This window comes from Rhinichthys klamathensis, unplaced genomic scaffold (genome assembly GCF_029890125.1).
Source record: "Rhinichthys klamathensis goyatoka isolate OS25496 unplaced genomic scaffold, OSU_Roscu_1.1 h1tg000110l_1, whole genome shotgun sequence".
NCBI lineage: Eukaryota > Metazoa > Chordata > Actinopteri > Cypriniformes > Leuciscidae > Rhinichthys > Rhinichthys klamathensis.
The window spans coordinates 407,602-434,135 of record NW_026606648.1 but is presented as its reverse complement, the minus strand read 5'-3'; the positions used below and the strand labels follow the sequence as shown (position 1 = coordinate 434,135).

The 26,534-nt window shown below is 39.9% G+C and overlaps 1 protein-coding gene across 4 annotated transcripts in view; it reads left to right on the top strand.

Moving 5' to 3' along the window:
* The window catches only part of sema5a (sema domain, seven thrombospondin repeats (type 1 and type 1-like), transmembrane domain (TM) and short cytoplasmic domain, (semaphorin) 5A), a 150,629-nt gene extending 125,502 nt beyond the window's left edge, over positions 1-25,127 (top strand). For 2 of the 4 annotated variants that reach the window (XM_056254083.1, XM_056254084.1), the window contains exons 17-22: positions 8,811-9,020; positions 14,713-14,883; positions 18,266-18,421; positions 19,189-19,233; positions 20,395-20,606; positions 24,291-25,127. In XM_056254083.1, coding sequence (XP_056110058.1) covers positions 8,811-9,020; positions 14,713-14,883; positions 18,266-18,421; positions 19,189-19,233; positions 20,395-20,606; positions 24,291-24,410 — 914 coding nt within the window. In that variant the 3' untranslated portion in view covers positions 24,411-25,127. Of the gene's footprint in view, positions 1-8,810; positions 9,021-14,712; positions 14,884-18,265; positions 18,422-19,188; positions 19,234-20,394; positions 20,607-22,940; positions 23,128-24,290 lie in introns of all 4 variants that reach the window. The other 2 variants (XR_008807377.1, XR_008807378.1) reach the window with 2 other exon arrangements.
* The last annotated feature ends 1,407 nt before the right edge of the window (positions 25,128-26,534 follow it).

Here is a 26,534-nt window from a genome sequence, read left to right as displayed (position 1 = left end):
GAGCAGACCCCCGTGGAACGTTCGTCCTTCCCTGGTCTGCTCTGTCAGGACGCGGTCAATGACTGTACCCCCACACCGGGCCGCTATGCCGTCCACGTCTGGGTCAGCCATACCGCCTCGCTGCTCCACCGACGGGAAGTCTGTGGTTCGGATGACCCCGCTGGTACAGTCCTTGGGAGCCTGGCTAGAGCTTCCCAACCTGTCCCGCTGGGTCGCACGAACGATCAGGCTCGGCTACGCGATTCAGTTCGCGCGGTCTCCTCCCCGCTTCAGGGGAGTCCGCTCCACTATGGTCGGTGGCAATGCCCCTATCATGAGAGCGGAGGTTGCTACCCTGCTGGCGAAGGGTGCGATCGAGACTGTCCCTCCAGCCGAAATGAAGACCGGCTTCTACAGCCCGTATTTCATTGTCCCGAAGAAAACCGGTGGGTTAGGGCCAATCCTGGACCTGCGCGTTCTGAACCGCTCCCTTCGCAGGCTGCCGTTCAAGATGCTCACCGCCAAACGCGTTTTCGAATGTGTGTGGCACCAGGATTGGTTTGCAGCGATCGACCTGAAGGACGCCTACTTTCATGTCTCCATCCTCCCTCGACACAGACCGTTCCTGCGGTTTGCTTTCGAGGGACAGGCATATCAGTACGCAGTTCTCCCATTCGGGCTAGCCCTGTCTCCTCGCGTCTTCACGAAGGTCGTCGAGGCAGCCCTTGTTCCCCTCCGGGAACACGGGGTTCGCATTCTGAACTATCTCGACGACTGGCTAATCCTAGCTCACTCTCGAGACCAGCTATGCGAACACAGGGACTTGGTGCTCCGCCATGTAGCTCGTCTGGGCCTTCGGGTCAACTGGGAGAAGAGCAAACTTTGCCCCGTGCAGAGGATCTCTTTTCTCGGTATGGAGATCGACTCGGTCGCCATGTCCGCGCAGCTTACGAGCGAGCGCGCGCAGTCACTGCTGACTTGCCTGAGACAGTTCGAGGGCAAGAGTGCGGTTCCACTGAAACTTTTTCAGAGGCTCCTGGGGCATATGGCATCCGCAGCCGTGGCAACACCGCTCGGATTACTTCATATGAGACCGCTTCAGCTTTGGCTTCGCGACCGAGTCCCGAGGTGGGCATGGCAACACGGCACTCTCCGAGTACCAGTTACTCCGACCTGCCGTCAGACCTTCACCCCGTGGTCGAACCTCAGTTTTCTACGGGCCGGTGTGCCCCTGGAACGAGCTTCCCGGCACGTTGTTGTAACAACAGATGCCTCCGCCACGGGCTGGGGTGCCATGTGCAATGGACGTGCTGCCGCGGGCTCCTGGACAGGACCCCACCGCCTTTGGCACGTCAATTGCCTCGAGTTGCTGGCTGTACAGCTCGCCCTGCGCCGCTTCCGAGCCGTGCTCTCGGGCCAGCATGTACTAGTCCGATCAGACAATACCGCGACTGTAGCGTACATCAACCGTCAAGGTGGTCTGCGCTCTCGCCGTATGTCGCAACTCGCCCGCCACCTCCTATTTTGGAGTCAGAAGCATCTGAGGTCGCTTCGTGCCATCTATATTCCAGGAGCTCTGAACTGTGCAGCCGACGAGCTCTCACGGTTTCAGCCCCTCCCGGGAGATTGGCGACTCCATCCCCAGTCGGTTCAGCTGATTTGGGACCAGTTCGGGGACGCACAGATAGATCTGTTTGCCTCTCACGACTCGACCCATTGCGCCCTGTATTATTCCCTGACCGAGGGCACGCTCGGCACGGATGCACTGGCGCACAGCTGGCCGCGGGGCCGCAAATATGCGTTTCCCCCAGTGAGCCTCCTTGCGCAGACCCTGCGCAAGGTCAGGGAGGACGAGGAGCAGGTCACCTTGGTAGCGCCGTACTGGCCCACCCGGACCTGGTTCTCCGAACTTGTACTCCTCGCGACAGCACCTCCTTGGCCCATACCTCTGAGGAAGGACCTACTTTCTCAGGGACGGGGCCCCCTATGGCACCCTCGTCCCGATCTTTGGAACCTCCATGTGTGGCTCCTGGACGGGACGAGGCAGGTTTGAGTACCCTACCACCAGCGGTGGTGGCTACCATCACTTCCGCTAGAGCGTCGTCCACGAGACACGTCTACGCGTTGAAGTGGAACCTCTTCGTCAACTGGTGCTCTTCTCACCGAGAAGACCCCCGGAGATGTTCGATCAACGTCGTGCTTTCCTTCCTTCAAGAGGGGTTGGAGCGAAGGCTGTCTCCCTCCACCCTCAAGGTCTATGTCGCCGCTATTGCCGCACAGCATGATCTTATAGAAGGTAAGTCGGTGGGGAAGCATGACCTGATCGTCAGGTTCCTGAGAGGAGCGAGGAGACTGAATCCTCCTCGCCCTCCTCTCGTACCCTCTTGGGACCTCGCAGTGGTCTTAACCGCCCTGCATAGTGCTCCCTTTGAGCCTTTACAGTCAGTCGAGCTTAACTTCCTGTCAATGAAGACGGCGCTTCTGACTGCATTGGCCTCCATCAAGAGGGTAGGGGACCTGCACGCATTCTCCGTTGACGAAGCGTGCCTGGAATTCGGGCCGGCGTACTCTCACGTGATCCTGAGACCCCGGCCTGGATATGTGCCCAAGGTTCCTACCACTCCCTTCCGGGACCAGGTGGTGAACCTGCTAGCGCTGCCCCGGGAGGAGGCAGACCCAGCCTTGGCACTGCTCTGTCCAGTACGTGCGCTCCGCATCTACGTAGACAGGACGCAGTGTTTCAGGACCTCAGACCAGCTCTTTGTCTGTTATGGTGGGAAGCTGAAGGGAAAGGCTCTCTCCAAGCAAAGGTTGTCTCACTGGATAGTGGACGCCATTGCTTTGGCATACCAGCAGCAAGGTCGACCGTGCCCCCTTGGTGTGACTGCCCACTCCACCCGGAGTGTGGCATCCTCTTGGGCTCTAGCGCATGGCGCCTCGCTAACAGACATCTGCAGAGCTGCAGGCTGGGCGACACCTAACACATTCGCCAGATTCTACAATCTCCGAGTGGAGCCTGTGTCCTCTCATGTACTCGCTTCAACCAGCTAGTACCGGACCCGCTCAGGTGTCTTCGCTTGCTCGCCATTCCACTCTACGGACTGGATACGTGCGATATTCTCCTCAGGTGAGCTTCTCCGAAAGCCCTGAGTTCCTCCAGCACTCCTGACGTCGGCGCCAGTGTCTCTTGCCTGCGCGTCGGCTAGGTGCCTCCCGTGTGCATGGTACCTCCCGGAGCTACCCCCACATGTGTATTCCCACTGTAAGCCTCTCTGAGCGTGTGTCTTTCCCTTGGCAAGCCACCTTGCCACCCCTGGGGTTGAAATATTCCACCTGCGGCTGGATACCCCAGTGATTCCCCATATGCATCCCTCGGGTCATATGTGTATTTCTAAGTCCCCCCCTCTGGGTTGGCAGTAATTGCATACTTCCCTAAGACCTGGGATATGCTCCCCAGTGTACCTTGGTATTCCTGTGTTAAATAGGAGTCCTTCGTCCGTGCTAGTCTCACGACAGGGATCTCAGATTTACGCAGGGCACTGGAAGACAGCTGGGAAGGTGGCGTGATTAGACTGGTATCCCCATTCGTCGTCATCCGACGGAACTCGGAGTGACAACGAAAGGGAACGTCTCGGTTACGGATGTAACCCTCGTTCCCTGAGTAGGGAACGGAGACGTTCCGTCTTCCTGCCACTTTCCGCTGTACCGCGGGGATCGCCTGAACTCAGGTTGGCTCCTCAGCGAAGAAACATGCCTATTTGCTGCCAGCGTTCTCCTTATATACTCACGAGGTGAGGCGGAGTTACGCTATGCAAATTCCGCAGACCCATGGCATTTCTTTGCCATTGGCTCGTTTTGAAGTACTTGAAGTTGATTGGCTTCTAAGCGAAACCCCCCCATTCGTCGTCATCCGACGGAACGTCTCCGTTCCCTACTCAGGGAACGAGGGTTACATCCGTAACCGAGACGTTCTGCAGTGGATTTATAGGTCATATTTTCATTGGTAAAAATCAGCAAAAACAGACAATATTGTGTCTAAAATATAACACAATATTAATTTCTTATTTATTGATCTGCACAACATAATGCTTTTTGACTTTCTCAGTTTGTGTAAATCTTCTTAGGGTTTAGAGTATTCATTTTCCCCCACATTCATTTCCCACATGTTTAGTACAATTATGTGGTTTTGTTTTATTAATGCAGTGTATACTTTTGTCTTGATATACCCCGAAAGAATGGAAGTGAAATGTGACAACATGCCCCATAGGTGGGGTACATTGTAACATGTGAAATGTTATCTAATCTAATCAAAAAAATATACAAGTCAAACCAAAATATTTTCTCAATAAAATACAATTATTAAATTTTTCATATAAAATAATGGCACTTTTTAATAATTAAAAATAAACTAATTTATAAACTAGTTTGACAACAGTTATACAGCATAGTTCAAAACATGTTTTCTCAATAGAATTCATAAAAGTATAGAATAGAATAGCATAGTTCTAATAGCGGCACATTGTAACGCAGTGTTACAACGTTCCCCAGCTGCACAACTGGGATTGAAACCCTGCTAGTGTCTTCTGCTAATTAGCGAAGCATTAAAGAACTAAATAAACTGTTAAATAACATATTGGAGATTAAAAAAATATCAGATTTGTCTAATTTTAAATAAACACAAAAAAGTACTTTTGCTATGGTTAAATAAATGTTCAGTGATATCTTACAAATATTTCTGAATTTTGGCGCAATTTTTTTCTCTATATAGTGTTGATATGGCAACTATTAAATACACTAAGTTTCGTCATGCTGGCATGTGTGGAAGTATTTAAAACTTGCCCCGCGTTGTGCCCCGCTCTCCCCTATCACATTTGCACTCATGCTCGAGACAAAAACAGCACTCTTGATACTCGTGTGATATTGCTTTATGTTGCATCATTTTTTCTATAAGTAATTAATAAGATTAACACCTTCACTCGTCAAGATGAAATTTATACATTTCATTTAATGTATATATATATATATTTAAAATGTACACTACTTTTTGTAAAATGTATTCAGCTGTAGATGAACTGGGTTAGCAGGTCTCTGGAAGTCACCTTGGCTTTTTCAAGTAGAAATCATGTGCATGTTTCTATTTTGTGAAGCCTTTGAGGTTTAAGCCTCTTTCTCTGCTTAATATCAACATTATGAAATAATTAAGATCTGTAGTATCAGCCCTGGCTGACATTTTCAGATTGGAAATACATTTGATGTCAGTCTTTGTGAAGATAAGGTTCCTTGATTTCTCTGCCTTTTTTGGAGCAAATGAAAGAAATTATCAGTGTCCGCCGCAGCTGGTCGTTATTTACACACCGGTTCAGGAGCTTTGCTTAGTGATCTGCAGTCAGTTTACTTCATTATAATGAATAGATTAACCTGAATACAAATATAAAACATTGTCAGATAACAACATCACTTTCATTGACAAACTGTTGGCTGTATTTGTTTAAACCCTGATGGTCATCAGTTCATTTTTTCCAGCATTTATAAGTTTGAACGTTCTGTCCTCTGAGATTATTAAAGGTTACAGATGGTTGGCGGTCAACTAGTCATCAGACAAATTTCTGCCAGACAGTTTACATGGTTAAAAATCTTTAAATTCACCACTTTTAAGATGCCACTGCTACAGCCATACACATTGAGACAGGTAAACGACCATTCAAGAAGAAATTAATACTTTTATTCAGCAAGGATGCATTAGATTTACCAAAAGTTCATTAAAGACATTTATAATGTTTTGATTTAATAAAAATCATGTTATTTTGAACCTACAATTTATCAAAGATTCCTGAAAAAAAAGTTTCATGATTTCCACAAAAAAAAACACAAAAAAAAAACTGTTTTTTTAACATTGATATTAATATAAAAGGTTTCTTGAGCAGCAAATCAGCATATTAGAATGATTTCTGAAGGATCGTGTGACACTGAAGGGAGTAATGATGCTGAAAATTCAGCTTTGCCATGACAAGAATAAATTACATTTTAAAATAAATTAAAATAGAAAATAAACTAATATTTTACAATATTAATGTTTGTACTGTTTTTGATCAAATAAATGCAGTTTTGGTGAGCATAATGGATATTAAAACCCAAACTTTTGATTTAATATCAATAGCAACCCAATATCTGTTGTCACGTTGCACAGTTTTTTAAGCATCCCGTCCTGTTTTTAAGATGCTCTGCCCATCTTGAGACCTCTGGGTTTTGCTCTTTTGTGATCCATCTAGCCGTTTTGAAACATAAGAGTGTCTAATGCAAATGCTTAAACCCAAGGGGAGTTCTTTACCTTTACAATACAGCACCATTTTTCTTTTAGAAGTGCAAGTGCAAGTGTTTAACGCTTAACCTTCAGTACAATAAAAATCAATACATGCACCATTATGTCTATTTGTTTGCCGGAGTAATGGCAGTGGATAGAGTGGAAATGCTGCCTAACAGTCAGGCTACTTATCTTAAAACCTTGAGTTTCTTCTGCAGCATAAGCCAGAGGCCGTAACTGATGATGGCCCGGGCTGGTAATTCGGCTATGAGTGATGCCTTCATTTGTCTCTGAAACAATAGCACACCATTTTAGCATGTGACTTTAGCACTATTTTCTCATTTAAATACCGTGCTGCAAGGACGGCTCTCTCTCTCTCTCTCTCTCTCTCCATCTCTGTCTATCAGTCTTTTTTTCTTTTTTATTTCCTCCTCCTTTTCTCTGAGAACCATCTCCAAGGCTATTTACTGTCGGTTCCCCACAGATCTGCCATCAGTTAGAATCCCACTCAGTGTGAGATTCTGCAGACCTTAGGATCTCAGCTGGCAAATTTCTCTGTGCTGCATTACACACACGTCCTTGGATACAAAATAGAAAATCTCACTGTCAGTGATTCTGGTCTCAACCTTTTACAGTCAGGCCCAAAAGTCACATCTGATAATCTGGGGTTCAAAATTAAATATAAAACTGAATGTAAACTGATAGTTTTGGAAGTAAAAACATGGGAGATTTTGAAATCATGTTGGAGATCATCAGGTTTTACACAAACTTGACCAGTTTTTGCATCTCTTGTTGTTAAAGCAAAACAGACACGAGCCAAAGAGAATCTGAAATGTTATTTTTTTCAGTTCTGTTTTTCTCTCAAATTGTTATTTAACAAACTTTATTTAATAATTCTAAAATGTATATATTTGTATCATTGAAAAACTATTATATTTAATTGAAATGAATTTATTTTGTAATCTAATAACAAATTATTCTTGATAATTACAAATAATTTAATTTATAATTAAAAAACTTACACTTTTTAATAATTAGAAATTCATAGAATTTATCATTTAAAATGATTTTTAAATGAAATGATTTTATATCACATTATATTTAATGATTAAAAACTAATATAATTTTCTCCTTAAATATGGAATTGTTTAAAAAATACTAATTAATATAATTTAAATTATATTACATGAGTTATTAAATTATATTATACTGCTAAAAATTCCATCACAGGATTAAATTACATTTTAAACTTTAATAATATTTCCCAGTATTACTGTTTTTACTATTTTATATCAAATAAATGCAGTTTTGGTGAAGACTTCTTTCATTAGCATTAAAGCGTTAAAAAAAATCTTACCAACCTCAAACCTTTTTTTTTGTTTTTTGTTTTTTGCTCCATCTAGACGTTTTTGAAGATAAGAACGTATTACATAAGTTATTTAAAAAACACAAACATTTTTAACAGTGGTCTCAGACTTTTGGCCTGCACTATTTATGAGCACCCCACACTGTTCAGTTGACCATTGGTTTCTCAGTTACCTCTTGCGACGCTGGAACGCTGTATATCACGGTAATTATATTTGCATAGGCGTTAACCACCCACCATGCAGACCCATCAGGGAGTCGATTCTAATTGCCCACCCCCTAACTTTTAATAAGCGCTGGTGACTGCTAGACAGTTTACGACGGCTCTGGGGAATAGCGTAAAAGCCACACTCCTAATCCACAAGAGCTATTCATTTTCTTGATTGTGCGGGATATAATGCCACCCATCTCACTCAGCAGATGTACCACTGATCTCATTGTCTAGCACATCACAGAATCTGGGTCGGGAAAGTTCAGAGCGGATACTTTAGCGCTGACTATTTCAAAGTATTAAATCGCAATTTGTCTTCTATGCTTTGCATCTTAACAACCAGCAAGCAAAGTCAAAATCCAATTCCACAATGTGACTTTATACTTTGGTAAAATCAATGTATTCAGTCATTTCTTGGTTAAAGTCATTGAACGCAGGAAGGTTTGTTTACCTGCGGGTCTAGCATGCACTGACACCTGTGTTCCCCTGCCATTAGCCATCAGAGCCGGGCGCCCCGCTTTGAGGTGTGAGTAGATTATGAAGTAGTCTATTACCTTTGAGAGAGCTGTGCGCTCGGGTGCTGGGGAGATTATAGGTCGACCCATGTAGCGCTACTGCCTGCTCAGAATGGATAAATGGTTGTGGCTCAGAGGGACTGTCACTGTTCAATCTCCCTCAAGGTCAAAGGTACAAACACAGAGGTAATGTTCTTTAACACACATGCATGATAATCTCATAGTTGTGAATGGCTTCAATAACTATGAAAGAGAAAATTAATTTTGCTTTCCGAGATAATCTTTTGAAATACAATTAGGGTGGTATGGATTCAAATGTTTTACATTTGTTGAAATAATGGATTAAAAAGTTAATACAAATTTTGAAATTGGAAACCCTGTCTGGGTCGAATTCCCATGTCTAATGAGGTTAATGCTAACTGTTTGTTTCTTGTTTTAGGAGATTTGTTGCGTTCTGGACGTATCACTGGATTGACAGTAAATGGAGGTTGGTCCGTCTGGGGCCCTTGGAGCCAATGTAGTCGGGACTGCAGCGCAGGTATCCGAAACCGCAAACGCACCTGCTCCAACCCCAAACCCAAATATGGAGGAATCACCTGCCTCGGGCCTGCCCAGGAGTTTCAGGAGTGCAATACAACACCCTGTCCAGGTTAGTCATATATACTCCTCGTATATAAACTTTTTCAGTCACCTTTACATCATACATAGCTTCTCCAAGCATTGCAGTTGTCACTGTCAGTTGTCTGAAATAAAATGATATTTATAAATGTCATATATTTGAATTGATAACTATAAATTTTGCTGTACGCTACTTTTCAAATGTTTGGGGTCTGTACGTTTTTTTTTTGTGTGTGTGTTTTTGAAAGAAGTCTCACCAAAAATACAGTAAAACGGTAATTTTGTGGACCCCAAAAATGTTAATGGTGGTGTATTTCTGTCAGCTTTTCTCCAGTTGTATGAAAAAAGTGTGTGTATGTGTATTTAGACAAAAAAAACGTTTCATCAAAACCAGCTTGTGATTAGTTAATTTTCTTTAGATGTTAAAGTATGTTCAGAATTAGGACAGAAATGTGTTGTTTTTGTGTACTGGTTAGATGATAGGGCAGTCAGTTATAACATAGTTCGGCTTAGTAGAAAATCTTCTGAAAGAGGTTAACATCATCTGGCTGAGCACCAGCAAAAGGAAGACACATTCATACTCTAAGTTTACTTTGAAAACCATTAAACAACACAAATATATAAAAGGTCTATCTATTCTCTCTTCAAATATATTGGCATCTGGGGTTCCATGTAGAACCTTTATCATCCATACAATCGTTCCATTGCAAAAACATTGTTTATAGTAGAAAAACGTTCTTTAGATTTTTTAAATGTTCTTCACACACACACATAAAAAAGGTTATTTTAAGAAAGAACATGCTTTTTTTAAGAATGTAGAGACATTTAGTCTGTTTCTGGTGTGCAGGGAATAAAGAAGAATTTCAGACATCTACAAACAATAAAGAAAAGATATAGCCCACTTTCTCGTACAGTATTTTTACGCATGAAGGACGATCTCCCTGTTTTAAGGTGCGAGGACCCCAATTTGCCGGCGGAAATGGAGAGAAATCTCTGTGGCATCGTTGTGTGTAATCACATTTCAGGCTAATTACACCGGCAGCGACGGGAAGGCAGGATTCAGTCATTAAAAGGCTTGTGACAATGGTCTACACCCTCTCTAAAATTGAAGGAGGGGAAAAGCTCTCTAATTAAATGAGTACTCATCGTTATGTGTGCTGGAAATATGCTGTCTAAATGGAAATGTGCTTCTTGGGTATTTTATGATACCTAACGGTGAGCAAGACACATACGGGAAATGCAGAATTTGTTTTGCGATCCTAATGAATCAATAGCCTGTTTTTAGAGATGAATGTCACCCCTAACCATCAAAGCAGGGCATAGTGTAGTTTATATAGAGTATTGCAGTCTCTCTTCATGATATGGCGGAAAACTAATTGCTTCTCAGTCTTAGTTTTACGGCAGCTGTTTTCTAACAGGAAATCACATATTTCCTGTAAAGTGACAATGGCAAGACCAGCAGGACTGCTTCATTAACAAAGACCTCCAGAGGTTTTAAGACCTATTAGCCTTATTGATGTTTTTCTCTACAGGAGTAATTGGCAACATATCAGGAATCGCTGCGCAAATTTCACAAAATTGGCAGATAAAAAATTGTACAGCAAACTCTCGGAGCGCACTGTCGATTAGTAACTGTGCTCTGCACTTCTCTAAGTTAATTCAGTCCTTGTCTACTTCCAATGAAACGTCTTAGTAGAACTTAGATTCAATAGCTCCTTTGTACAGACGACGACAGAATAGTACAGATGACTTTCATCAAGCGTATCCCAGCAGAAAGCTTGGGAAAGAACACATCAAATTGCTCTACACCTCCATAAGCGTCTTTGAACCGGAGCTCGTCTGTGACCAATATTCTCGCTGTGCCTTTTATTGGTTCCTTTCGCCTAGCTAAATCTTGACTTGTTCAAAGTCAGACCTTTGAAATGCATTATTTTGTTTTGAGAGAGGCAGACAGAGGTCTCATGGTTGCTGTTGTTGCGGCTCTGAAACGAATGAATCTTTTCTTGTCGCTGGCCTCAAAGGTGAAATGAGATGATCAGTCACACAGGGGCCGACATCAGCTTATTTGTCATTTTTCGCAATAGAGAAATTATAACAGATGGTAAAATGCAATATTTTGTTTACTTGTACCTTTAAAAAGGGTACCTTTTCTATTTTTTCACCAAATATGTGAAATACAGTGAATCATAAAATATTCACGAGCAACTATCCTGAGGTGTGACTCACAACAGACACGAAAAAGTACATTTGACCTTTTAATTCACAATAACGATATTATAGCAATGTCTATATAAATTCTGGGGGGGGAAATTAAGATATCAGTTAAATTCATCTTTAACTTTATTTTGTGTTTTCTCTTTTTTGACCAATGAATCACATTCTAAGTTCGAGGGTGGTGGAGAGAGAGGTTGTAACCACAACTGTACAAAAGCATACCAAAAAAAAGTACTTATTCTTAATACTGTATGTAAAGTGTTTTGCTTTCGCCTGTCGTCTCCTCTGACATACAAGTTACACCCGGCATAGTTGTCTTCTTTTTCCCATTTTATGAAATATTTATAATATTATCATATAGTATTAACATGAGATAAATATTTCAATTTTAAAACATTATGGTTATAACAAATACCAGTATTTTGTGACAAAAATCTATTTTTTTATTTTATATTATACATTTTTAATGATTTTCAGTGGAGAAAGATGCACCCCCTTGACCCTTTGGATTGGACTGCCCAAAAACAGTTCACCCAAAAATTAAAATTGTATCATTATTTACTCACCCTCATGTCGTTCCAAACCCATAAGACTCTTCGAAACACAAATTAAGATATTTGTAATGAAACCCAAGTGTTTTTTGTTCATTCATTGAAAATCCAGTTAACCAAACCTTTCAAGATCCAAAAGGATCTTAAAGCCATCGTAAAAAACATATGAACCGAGCGGTTTAATCCAAGTCTTATGAAGAGACAGGAAACAATGATTGATAGTATACACATACAGTGCTGGTCAGAATTATTTGCCCCCTTGGTAAATATGATCAACGATGGCTGTAAAAAAAAAATCTGCATTGTTAATCCTTTTGATATATATATTTTTTTAATATATATATATATATATATATTTTTTTTTTTTTTAATTTTAACCTTTCATTGAAGTAAAATAATTGAAATTGGGGGGAAAATCACATGCATTATGAAATAAATGTTTTTCTCCAAAACACGTTGGGAACAATTATTTGCGCCCTTTTATTAAATACTTTTTGCAACCTCCTTTTTCCAAGATAACAGCTCTGAGTTTTCTCCTATAATGCCTGATGAGTTTGGAGAACACCGGACAAGAGAGACCATTCCTCCATACAGAATCTCTCCAGATCCTTCAGATTCCCAGATCCATGTTGGCGCTTCTTCTCTTCAGTTCAGCCCACTCATTTTCTATAGGGTTCAGGTCAGGGACTGGGATGGCCATTGCAGATGCTTGGTTTTGTGCTCAGTGACTCGTCTTTGTTTTGATTTTGATGTTTGTTTTTGGATCACTGTCCTGTTGGAAGATCCAAACATGGCCCGTTATAAGATTTCTAGCAGAGGCTGTCAGGTTTTGATTTTTTATCTGTTGGTATTTGATCGAATCCATGATGCCATGTATCTGAACAAGATGTCCAGGACCTCTGGCAGGAAATAAGGCCCACAGCATTAAAGATACAGCAGAGTATTTCATTTTACACATTGGGTACTTTTTTTATCCCTGTGTGCACCAAACCCATCTTAAGTGTGTGCTGCCAAAAAAGCTTCTTTTTTTTTGTTTGTTTCATCTGACCATTTTATTTTTATGTCTGGAATCCACTCCTTAAAGGGGTGGCTCTGTCATGATTCCTGTCTTGTGTTCCTCTTGTCTTGTGTGGACTTCCCTCCTGTTCCCAGGTGTGTCTTGTTTACCAATCTCCCCTTGAGTGTATATATACCCAAGTATTGCTCATGTTCTTTGTCTGGTGTTGTCCTTATTTGGATGTTATGTGTGCGCTTGTTGTCAGTTTTGTTTGCCTTCCTTGCCCGTGTCTGCATTTATCAGTTTTGCCTGGATTTACTTTATTATGTTTGTTTGAATACATGTTTGCTGCATCTGGATCCCACTCTCATTCCTCTGAAACAGCCACCGTTACAAAAGCGATCGTGTCCCTTTTTCACAAGACTTTGATTAAACCAATCGATTCATATAGATTAATTTTACCATAACTTAATGACCTTTTTGGATCTTCTAAGTTTGATTATCTGGACTTTCAATGGAGGGACAGAAAACCTCTCAGGTTTAATAAAAAATATCTTAATTTTTGTTTCATAGATTAACCAAAGTCTTATGGCTTTAGAATGACATGAGGGTGAGTAAATGATTTTCATCTGTAAGGTGAACTAACCCTAATACAAAATTGGATTTGTTGCTTATACTTTATACCATTTAGCATTCAGTTTTTTATAGTATAGGCATTATACTGTGAAGTATATAGTAATCGGTAAGCTAATATTCCATACTAAACAGCCGAAATCTACTCATGTCAGTGACATAAGCTCTCGCCCCTCTTCTACAAACCTGTCAGGGCTAATGCTAATGTAAAATGAGACTCAGTATATGCTTGTTTTCCTTTAATTAGCACTAAGGCTGTGGTAGTGTTGTGTGAGTTGTTCTCTGTTCCCCCAGTTGTCGAGGTTGATGACCCTGAGCTTGGCACTCGCTGAAGAGGGGAGGGAGTGAATTGATGGTTCGTTTAGCCTCATTAATTAGAGCAGGGGTCAGTGTGAGAGCGCCAGTGAGATGCAGGGCTCCGGAGCAGATTGTGTGAACAGCCTCTCTTTTCATCGGCCCCTGATTCTCAGCACTCTCAGCATCTGGATTTAGCTTGTTTTGACACCATTGTAGTGATTGTACCAGAGATAACTGATAATGATGTTATTCATTCATATCGTGGTACTAGATGCATATATTTCCTGGATCTATTTAAATTAAATGGTTCAAAGACACGTGTAATCATTGTTTCATGATCAAAAACAGCCATAACCCTGCTGGAAAACCCCCCCAGCTAAAACCAGCCTAAGATGACTGTCTTATCTTAGCTGGTTTAAGATGGTCTCCCAGCCTGGCCAGCAGAAAAATGTTCAAAACCCTAAGACCATCCAATCAGCTTAGGCTATTTCTGCCTGATAATTTTCTACAACTTTCTTACCTTTTTAACAGGCCAGTGTTCTAATAACATTGTTTTATATGTAAATGAGCTATGATTGGTTAACCTCTTCGAATGTGGAAGAGTAACAACCTCACTAAATTGCTGAGCATTGAATGGGTGCTGATATTACAAATATGCTTTCTGAATGGCTCATTTTTGCAGATCATTTTCCGTTGTGAAATCATTTCTCCTTTACGGGAGCATGTGTACATTTTCAATTGTATTATTTTATTTATTTTAAATCCTTTTTTCCATTATATGTCCCATTTATATTTAATGACACTAAACAGGTTTATCATAACAAAGGTGTGAAAAGGGTAGAGGAAAAAAATGCATTTGCCCCTATTTATATAAACTATTATTACACATTTATATAGTTGGAATCACCCTCAAACAGGTCCCCAAAAATATTTTCACTATTTACAGAAAGAAATGTCAGACGCTAGTCCCGAAATTATTCATGACACGAGTGCAGTAGTAATTTGAGTGTCCTCTTTTCCTTATCTTTCAGTGGATGGAAGCTGGTCGTGCTGGTCACCTTGGTCTAAATGCTCAGTGACATGCGGAGGAGGACACTACATGCGCACACGCACCTGTAACAACCCTCCACCTGCCTACGGAGGTGACATCTGCCTGGGTTTGCATACTGAAGAGGCTCTTTGTAACATCCAACCCTGCCCTGGTACACACTCACACTTTATCACGTGCATGAACTCAACCTACGTGAACTCACACACACACACACACACACACACACACACACACACACACACACACACACACACACACACACACACACACAAAGTCACACCTTGACTCCAACAGGAAATTACATGGCTTTTTTCCGGATAGGAAGCCTTTGTCTTGTACCTGCTTTCCTTTCGTCATGTCTCGTGTCTAAAGCGGCTCGTGGGGGAATGAAAGAAGAGGAAATCAAAATGTCACACATCATAGAAAAGCAAATGTTAAAGCCGAGCTTGCGATACGAAGATAATATGCATAAGCTCGCAGCAGGGAGTCCAATAGAGGAGGGTAAGATAAGGCGATTGATGACGGAGTCAAACCTCGCACATTGATCCACGGAAAGGTGAATGGGAGAAGAGAGCTTGTATTCAAATGTCAGTCCATCCATTAGCCAGAAGTGTAGTGAGGTTACGGAGTGACCTTTTATTAGCTGCGTTCAGGTCTATCTGTCACACCATTCATTACACGCTCGCGTGTAGCTGTACAGTGCAAGTCGGGAGACGGGGGACGGGATAAATGAGGGGAATGCTAATCAGAAGACCCTGTGTGGAAGTTCTCCTAAGCTGTATTTCAACCTTTTTATGCTCCAATGTATGGGTTTGGTTTAAATTAGCTATGAGGCCAAATAGATAATAGGTTCTCTTGTGCGACAACCACATGACTCAATTTTAAGCCTTTCCTGCTAGAAAATAAAAGTCTAATGTTGTCTGGGGCCAAATTTACTTAACAGGGCAAATTTGCGTCCTGCCGCAATCTAATGCCAGATTCAGACTGTACGATATCTGCCTGATTTTGCCACGATCCGTTTGACGTAGGGTGTTGTGGTGATTCGTAAACGACAATGGCCGTCGGGACGCATCTCGAATAATGTGTCATAGTGGACAACAACCAACGCCACATCTGCGACGCTTCACGACAGAAAGACTAGCATGTTTAATTTTCCACCAATAGAGCCAAGAAGCTCTTCCGTATATCAAACATGGCGAAATGAAAGATAGGTGGAATTATACAATAGAGGAAAGGTTCGTTGAGCTGTGGCAACAATACTCCTACCTATATGATGTTTCCTTGAGGGACTACCACAACAGAGTAAAAAAACATAAATGACACTCTTGTGAAGTCAGTCACTAGTTCCGCCTTCTTGATGACATCACACGTCTAGACGGCTAGCGATGATTGGTCGGGAAGCAACGTGTAGTCTGACGTGTTTCTTGTCCACGACACGAAAACAATTTAGGAGTCAAAATCACATAATCTGACAGATCGTACACAAAAAAGGTGTGTAGTCTGAAGCCGGCATAATAGAAGCGCTTGATGTGAGTGGAAAGTTTTGTAGGTGATCTACTGAAAATGCATAAATTCATTGTCATGTCAGGCGCAAAATCAGACATGCTTTTTGGGGGCGGTAAATAATACCACTGGTTTGACAACCACAGTCCTTTGTAAATCACCTTGCATGATTCATTTAAAATAATCTCTGCCCATAAATTTAGCAATCTGACAGGGAAACTCCTACAAATGCATGTGCAAAAAGGTCAGCCACAAAAATAACTGTGTCCATGGCTTTTCACTGTAGTAAATCTTGACAGTAGTTGTTTTAATAAAGGTTTGCGCTGCTGCAGACTGTTAATCTGGCCCCTGGTTTCTTGGTTTTAAGGTCACATTTACCATTGCTCAGCAAAATTTTGTAGACAAAACTTTTGGTATTAAAAATATATAAATAAATTATAATAATAAATGTTTCTTGAGCTCCAAATCAGCATATTAGAATAATTTCTGAAGGACCATGTGACACTGAAGACTTTGATTATATTTATATTGTGATAAATTACATTTTGAAATGTAATGCTAAAGTTTCCCACAAATGCACAATGCTATTCACCATTGCACACATCAACATGAACAAATATGTTATGCATGGTTTTGTTAGCTCACCTTATAGTACACAACTACACACCTATCTGTGACAGTTGTAATTTAAAGCACAAATAACTGCACAGCACCTCTCAGAAAATCTCAGAAAATGTAGTTCAGTCTTTCAAGAACCTTTAAAGGGATACTCCACCGTTTTTTCATATTAAACTATGTTATTCTCTTATCTAAGACGAGTTGATACATACCTCTCTCGTCTCAGTGCTTGCACTGAATCGCTCTGTCGGGCGGAGAACTTTGAGAGCAGTTAGCTTAGCCCCATTCATTGTATATGGGCCAAACAGAGATGAAGTTAGAAGCGACCAAACACATCCACGTTTTCTCTATTTAAATATAGTTACACGAGTAGTTACACGACCAAGTATGGTGACACTAAATAAAATGTGGCGCTTTTTATAAGCGGGTAAAATGGATAACTATAATGTATGGCGGAATAGCACTTATTGGGAGCACTTCGACTCGGCGCTGTAATATCTTCACTCGTGAAAAGTCCTCTCCCCCTCTCCCTCTCCCTCTCCTTTCCGTCAATAGAACCAATATGACCTGCACGCCTGCAGTAGTAGTAGTTTTTTGTGCAGAGTTGACGAATTAACAGGGAGAGGGAGAGGGAGAGGGGGGAGAGGACTTTTCACGAGTGAAGATATTACAGCGCCGAGTCGAAGTGCTCCCAATAAGTGCTATTCCGCCATACATTATAGTTATCCATTTTACCCGCTTATAAAAAGCGCCACATTTTATTTAGTGTCACCATACTTGGTCGTGTAACTACTCGTGTAACTATATTTAAATAGAGAAAACGTGGATGTGTTTGGTCGCTTCTAACTTCATCTCTGTTTGGCCCATATACAATGAATGGGGCTAAGCTAACTGCTCTCAAAGTTCTCCGCCCGACAGAGCGATTCAGTGCAAGCACTGAGACGAGAGAGGTATGTATCAACTCGTCTTAGATAAGAGAATAACATAGTTTAATATGAAAAAACGGTGGAGTATCCCTTTAAGATGTCATTTAGCAGGGTTTTGTCACATTTAAGAAAATTGTCCTGACTTTCTTGATTTACTTTATTTTCACATTTTATTTTTTAATACATTTTAATCAGAATTACTTTGCCTAATTTTTTTATTCTATAAAAACCTTTTTATTTTAAATAGTAACACATCATTTCAAAGCAGCTTTACAGAAAATGCATGAGTCCACATTACAATTTAGAGTGATCTGTTATCAGAGGTAACTGTCTTCAGATAACGCAAAAATAAATAAATAATATGAAACGAAAATTTCAATCTTAACACATAATTGCATTAACAATATTAAATTAGATGGGCACTTCACATTCCATCCCCTCTACATAACTTTGCATCAGAGTTGGACTTTTTGTCATCATTTACAGAGAGCTGGTCTGATTGGTCCGAATGGTCCCCCTGTGACTCATCAGGGTCTCAAGTTCGCCTTCGACACTGTGACGTCCTGTTTCCCACCGGCAACCAGTGCTCTGGCAACAGCAGTGAAACACGTGCCTGTCTGCCCATCTCCAACTTCATCCCAGGTGGGCACACACACATATACACACCCAAACACTTGCCATATCGACCCCTGGACAAACAAGGATCTTCCCTTATTGACAAGAAGTAATGCAAGAACACCAAACCATTGATTTCTGCAGTGCAGGGATAATTAGCCTCTCATCCCCTGCCTTGTCTAAGTGGCACGATCGAACAAGTGCTTTACAGTGATATGTGTCATGTAGCATTTGCATTCATACACTCGATACCTGAGCTAGTTCTGCTGTGAGAGAGAAGTCCAACCACAAGTTTTACAAACTCAAACATGAGGTAGCTAATTGAAAGAAGGAACATCTCATCTTTAATAACTGTACTTCCTGCTCTGATGATAAGCGTCTTGAAAATGATGAGTTATTATGTGATCAACCATTTTGTAGAGATGGAAAAAGCTAAACATATGATCGTCAGGGGAGTTATTACCTCGCTTTCGCTTACACCATAGCACAGGGAGTGAATTTTTAAGACTATTCTATTCTGTAAAGCTTGTGTAAATATTGTCTGCCCCGCAGAGTCCTTGTATCTTTCAGAGTAACATTCCATTACAGCTCATTAGAAAAGTTTTATAGCTCATTTACTTCCATTACTGATCATAAAAATGTGTCGCAGGTGCTTTCCTTATTCAGCTCTTTGAATTTCGCGATAATGGGTTGAGTTTGAAATTTGCTTGCTATAATGTTCTGCAACTTCTAAAGACTTCTCATTTATCAGCCTGACGGATTCATTTCCCATCTCCCTTGATTTTTTTTCTCAGAAACGTCTGTTGCACGTTCAAGTCAGGAGGAAAGATGGTGTGGAGGTAAGCAGTGTATGCAGACTCATAAGTAGTGTACAAGCAGCCTTGTTATCACTCTGCTGGGGTTTGACTGTACATTATCCCATTTAATACACGGCTACTTGCCAAATAAATAAATATATGGACATGAAATATTGATTTAAGTTAGTAAAGCTTATAGCTTAGATCAGCTGAAAGTTTCCGGTAATAAAAAGCCGTTTTTTTGTGGGGTTTTTTAAAGATATTTATACTTTTATTAAGCAAGGATGCATTAAATTGGTCAAAAGTGAAAGTTAAGACATTTATAATGTTACAAAAGATTTCTATTTCAAATAAATGCTGTTCTTTTGAACTTTGGGTATCACAAATATATAAATAAATCACAAAAAAAAAATTAAACAGCACAATTGTTTTTAACATTGATAATAATAAACGTTTCTTGAGCTCCAAATCAACATATTAGAATGATTTCTGAAGGATCATGTGACACTGAAGACTTTGATTATATTTATATTGTGATCAAATTACATTTAAAAATGTATTAAAATACATATATTATGTGAAAAATATGTTTTTATTGTAATAATATTTCACAATATTACTGTTTTTACTGTCAAATAAAAGCAGCCTTGGTGAGACTACTTTCTAAAAACATAGTGAACAGTAGTGTATATTAAAATGAACTCCTCCAAGGTCAATTTTATAACAGAGAGAGAGATCGCAGAGATGAAAGAAGCAGAGATGTTTCCATGAGCAGCAGTTAAACATAAGGTTCAGTGTTTATTATAGAAAAACATCTGACTGCTCACTGTCACAGATGACCAATCAGAATCCAGTATTCCAGAGAACATAATTCTAGGTGCAATTTATCCAGTGTGCAGCAAAAATGATGTTCAACACACTGATTGCATAGACAATGTGCCTCAATGCTTTTTTTGGGAACCATTAAACAAATGTGCATTTGGAATGGTTTGTAATAGTAAATTTTTCCCATTTATAGCAATTTTGGCTGTTCATGTAGATTCAAAGGCCAACAGCGATACTGGCTGTAATTTGCTATAATGTTTAATTGGCTCAGGTAATGGATGATTGATATCAACTGGCTTTAGGATCAATGCTTGAAGCCACAGCCATCTTGCTTGCGTCAGATCATTTAGCCATTAGCTGTTTTGCCTCCCTTGCCAGACTTCAACGTGTTCCACATGATCGCCGTGGGCCTGAGCAGCTCTATACTCGGATGCCTGGTGACCCTACTGGTGTACACTTACTGTCAGAGATACCAGCAGCAGTCCCATGATGCCACAGTCATCCATCCCATCTCTGCCGCCCCCCTCAACACCAGCATCACCAACCACATCAACAAACTGGACAAGTACGACTCAGTCGAAGCCATTAAGGTGGGTGTTATTCACTCATGCTATCCGTAAATGTTGTTTATTTCTAGAGATAAGACGATGGATCCAGTATGTGGTCTGTATGTGTGAGTGTGTGCGACTCTGTCTTGTGTCTAAATCAATTCATACATTCATACACTGCTTTCTCATAGGTCATTTGAAAAGTTTAGATTCAGTTTGTATACTCAGTGTTTGTGTGAAATTGTCTCAAATGAAATCAGAAACCAATATGTAGCTCATGTCAGTAGTTTTCTGAGAATGTTATTGTTGTTAGGCTACTTTAACCCTGAAAAATGTAAATTATTATTACATAATGCATAATGCAACACACTGAGATTTAGACATATGGATAATTTTTTCATAAGCACAGCAAAAATAAAGCTCACCATCATTTTTCACATTTAGTCAGAAGGACAGTTAATGCTTCATTAGACTTGAATACAAGACTCATGACTAATTACAGAAAGTGCTCTTCAGTTATTGCTTGTTCAGACACTTTTGTGAAGTTGCATATTTCATCAGCTGGATGTATTGCAATAGAATAGCATCATTTACACAATATCCCGAGCCCAGAAGGGTAATATAGCAAATTACTTGTTCTTTTTTACTGTCCTGAGACTGTAGAAAGTCACCAGCTCAGCTTCATCTCTACTGATGACAAGAATGAATGAAACTTCAAGGCTACACAATATTATTGCCACGCACAACTTACTTGTCGTATTGTTTTTCTCTTCTTCTGAATGCTGTCAGTTTGTTACTGTAAGTATGGAATATATTTTCCCATACAGGATCTTTAAAGGCTACATGACATTAAAAATTTCCCCTATTTACTTTCTTAATACATGTTACTGTGCATGATTCATCAATATGTTATTCCAAAGAAAGAACGTCTTTATAATATTTCATAAAGATGATTTGAAAATACTTCTGAAATGGCTAACATCACCTAGACCATGTTAAAAAGGAAAATGATGTTAACTAATAGCCAAAAAGCTGGTTTGACATTGTTTTAGGCACTGGCTTAGGAAATCCAGTCATTTAAAGCTGCCTAAAGTTAAAGGGAGAATTCACCCAAAAATGAAATAGCTGTCATTATTTACTCTCCCTCATGACAAACCCATAGGACTTTTATTCATTTTTTCTCTCTAATTATTTTTGTTCAGTCATTGAAAGTCCACACAACCAAAACTTTCACACATCAAAAAGTCATCCAGAAAGTAATCCGTATGAATTGAACAGTTAAAGTCTTCTGAAGAGATAGATTACATATGGATTACTTTTTGTAATTTGTAAGTTTTGGTTGTGTGAACTTTCAATGGATGGATAAAAAATTATAAGAGAATGATAAGAGAGTAAATGATGACAACATTTTCTATTATTTTATGTAATAAAAGGTTACTATAGTAATAGCAAATGGCAATACATTTACCAACATCATGATGCTTTTAACTCTTTCCCCGCCATTGACGGAATTTTCCGGCTTTACGTATTTTCACTGTTATACGTTAGGGGGCGCTATTATGCATCTATGAATCTCCTGATCAAAATACAGGCGAAAAAGAAGCAGAAACAAATGATATCATATGTAAGCAGATGCATATGTAAAACAACACGAACGCGTTCATCAACATTAAACAGCATATAAATCAAAACTGTCTAATGTTAATGAATGAAATGTCGACCCAGGACGAGTTATAGGACTGTGAAGCTTTAGGGGTGTTAATGGACTCGATTTATGTTTTGATCATTCTTAATCTGAACTGGATGAAGTCTTTGACAAAAAAGCGTTTTTCTCAGCTTTTTGTTCAAAATGTTGCTTTTTTTTTATTAAACTTATCCATATTCAAGTGTTGAGATAAAAAAGAATGCATGAAGCTAGAATAAAAATGTTGTTTTAAAAGCAGAGGGTCTGTTCTTTCGTTTGACATATTGCATGGTCACATATTCATACAACAAAATATTCTGGGAGCCAGAATTTTGTGAAAATGATCAAAAATGTAGGCGGTGGCTGGCAACATTTTTCTCAAAACGCTGGCGGGGAAAGAGTTAAGAGTGAGTTGAAAAGTTTTTGTGTTTTTGGAGCTTAATAGCCACAATTGACCATTCTGGTATGAAACAGCATTATGGATAAAATCAACTCCCGCCCAACATTTTGTCATGTTAATTACTATGTTTCACATTGAAATTTGTCACATTAAGGAAGTAAAATGGGTTCCGAGGGCCGTTTCATGTTGACTTTAATGATATAGCTTCACAAAAAGACCATAAACGACAGTGCAGGCCTTCTTTCCGCCTTCTGTTGCCCTGAGGATGATTGTGCTCCATTCCTCTTTTCAGCCTGACGTTTCCGTTCTCTTGCCTTTGGACGAGCACCACATTTGCCAGCCTTTGTCTTCTAACACTGGTGTAGCGCGAGGCCTGGAGATTTTCTACTAACTCTTGACCGGCATTACCATCCTCTCCTCTGACTCTCAGACCTCTCGCGAATCCCTTCTCCTTCCCCTGACCCTCGTGTACGTGGCAGGTGTGCTCGCCCATTCGTTCTGTCTGCATATGTCACCAGCATTTCCCATCATCCCACAGAGCAGATACTCAGGCTTGTGAGAAGGCAGTGTAATTTTGGTGTCGTGATTATGGCTGTCTACTACCATTTTGTTGCATGCGTATTTTTCCCCCATCTCTTTTATTCTCTATACCTTGTAAATCGGATTAGTCTTTTCTTCTAAATTATTATTTTGCTTGCTTGTTATTGCCACCCCGCTGAGCTCGGTTTTAGCTTACAGCTTTGTAACATTTGCTTTTAATTGTTCTCTAATTAGGCTATGTAAGAGACTTTGTGGTTTAACAAAAGACTGAATAAATATCTTTTCATCATTATCTTCAAATATTTTTTTGCATTTTGTTATTTTAATAACCTTTTGAAAAGAAACATCTTATTCATATTTTTTTATATTTGTTTTCAATCTAATCTTGTAATATTTATGAACCTTGTCAGCTTACAGAAAGTTGTTTTTCTTTATTTCATTTATCAAAACAAGTCTTTTATTTATTTATTTGTATTTTATTTTATTTTATATAAATAACCTTTTAATATAAAACCTTGCCACCTTAAGTCACTTTTCTGTTTCATACATTTCAAACTGCTGTCTTTAAAAAAAAAACATTATTTAAATAAGCAGATTATAATAAATACATTTCAGTCATTTTAATTGCTTATCTAATAAAAACTATTGTATTTAAAAAGTGTCTTCTTTAAATTGCTGATACAGAGCTACAATGAAACCATGTTGAGCGTATGGTGGCAGAAACAGCAAAAATCCGTTTCTGGTTTTGTATAAAAAAGTTTGTTCACTTAGCCATTTCCATGTTGTCTTGATGCTGTGACGTTTTGACTGCTCTTCTTTTTCTGTGAATGATACTAACTTCCTTGGCCGATATTTTAAGTTAGTAATATAATAGTCAGTGTGGATCAGTCTTTCGTTAAACCCTTTTCATGGTTTGACCATCATTCCGTCTCAAAGCAAAATTTCTGTTGAATTTTTCAAGTGATTTGTGATTTGATTTCTTCTTTGCCTAGATCCACAACCCAATACAGTCTGACTCTTCATCCATGCAAAAAAAAAAAAAAAAAGCATTTTCCATTTCTGTTATCTCTGTTACTAAAACACCTTTTTCTTTCATCCACAGGCTTTCAATAAGAATAACTTGATCCTGGAGGAAAGAAATAAGTACTTCAACCCTCAGCTAGCAGGAAAAACATATACCAACGCATACTTCACCGACGTCAACACATATGACGACTTTTAAAAATGGATCTGTGATTCCAGTCATCTTCCCCACATCAACTTCAGCAGCTAGTGATTTTTCTTCGTGGGTTGCCTGGATAAATAAAAAGACATTTTAACTGGAACCATCATCAAATGTCAATAAAGCTGTACAGAACCATTTTCAGAGTTAACAAGGACATCATGCTCTCCAATTGTGTGGACATCACTAAATGAAATTGAACAATGATGAACAAATAAGGCAGGCGATTTGATTCAACCGTGACGCCGATAAACTCTCGCTGCAGAAATGGCACATGGACGATTTGCATGATTCTCATTTAATGTGTTTTTCTTTATCGTTGCTTTTTGCATGGTTGGTCGCATACCAGTATTTGTGGGCGGGGCCTGTGTCCTAAATGGGTGGAGCCTTCTCGGACTGCTTTGTCTCCTATGCCGAATCAGAAGCCCCTGTGCCTCACTGAGGACCTACGGTGGTCTCCAGTGCATCTGCTTGCCCTAAAATGGGGTTTTGCAACACGTCATCCATATGTAGATACCAAGGTGTCTGAAAAATGTGTTCATGTATCTCTCATTATAGGGGCACTTGTTAGTCGAGCGCTTAGCAGTGGTGGGAATCTCTGTGTTTTTGTTGTACAATACACTTTTCATGACACATATGTCAGTGTAGCTTTTAAAAATGAGTCTATTCTGAAAAAAAAAAAAAAACGTATTTTAAAGTAACCCTGTTCAGTCACCAAAACAAGACATGAATTGTCATATTATTAACATTTGTCTTTGTGGTGCAAGGTCTGCAAAAAAGAGAGAATGTGAAACATTACAGGACCTTTTTATGTAAAACATTGAACATTTTAATATTATCAACATGTTTCTATTTGTTTAGATGTTTAGTGGTTCAAGATTTCATGAAGAAATGAATATTACCTGTAAAAAAAAAAGAAAAAAGCTTTCAGCACAAAAACGGCTTTTTCCAGCTCTATTTTCTTTCATTTTAAAATATTTAAATGAATTTACTTATAACTTAACCATCCATCCATCATGGAGATGTGCTTGGGAATACACTTTTTCAATTTCTACTAATTCTTTTCTACTTGTAAAACTTTGTTTGCTTGTTTTATGTGCATAAATTAAAATTGCTTCATATAAGTCACTGTGTTCGATCAGTGAAATGTTACATGAGTTGTTGCTTGAATTCACATATTTAGTCAGTCCAGCTTTGGTTGGGAACCCTGCTTGTGGCCACAATGTTAAATGATATTCACACAATCAAATAGATTTTGCGACACTTTCAAAGTGAAATGTCCAGTGTGTGGCGCTAAAAACACGTTCTATTTTCTCTGAAACAGATGACCTTGCATGTGGCTTAACGTTTTATTACGTTGGTTCTATCACTGCAGTTTGGAAATTAAATGCATGCAAGTAGCGCTAAAAGGTTAATGCCATATCACGTTTGAAATTAACGTAGGCCTACTGGTCCCCTACCATAAAACTAAAAGATAGTGAGATTTTTTTTTTTTTAAACGAACAAAAAAAATGGTTTGCTGAAGCAATTAACCATACCGTTTTAGCTTCCTGTGTGAGCTCTTGTGGAGTGTCGTGTTTCACGGACCTCATCTCTCCGCATCGAAACTGCAACGCTGTATAAGGTGAGCTAATCGAGTAACTCTGTCAGACTGGTCATAGATGGAGCAGATTATGTGATGCATCAAAATGTATTCGTTTACAAATCATGCACTTTGGTAAAAGTGTTTTGTAGATCATAGTGCAAGGGACCGCTTGAAAATACGATCTTTATTAATCTGCCTGATTCTGCCACCTCTGTAACCAGAGCTCTGAGTCTGAACATGTTCAAGGAACGAAAAAAACGAATCGGTTACCTAACGTAACCTCGGTTCTCTCTAGATGAGGGAACGAGTATTGCTCGGGAAAGATTCATCTTTTCTGAGAAATTGAAGCCAAAAATTATCCTATAATTTTGTATCTATTGTCAACACAGTTCAGCTGCAGCAGAGCATGAGCAGGCTAGCTAGCAGCTCATTGGCTCGCTCACAGGGAACTGCTTAAGCCTATGAGGAGACACGAATGAAATGAAGCGAACGCTAGTAGCACAAGCACGGCCAGGAACGCAATACTCGTTCCCTCATCT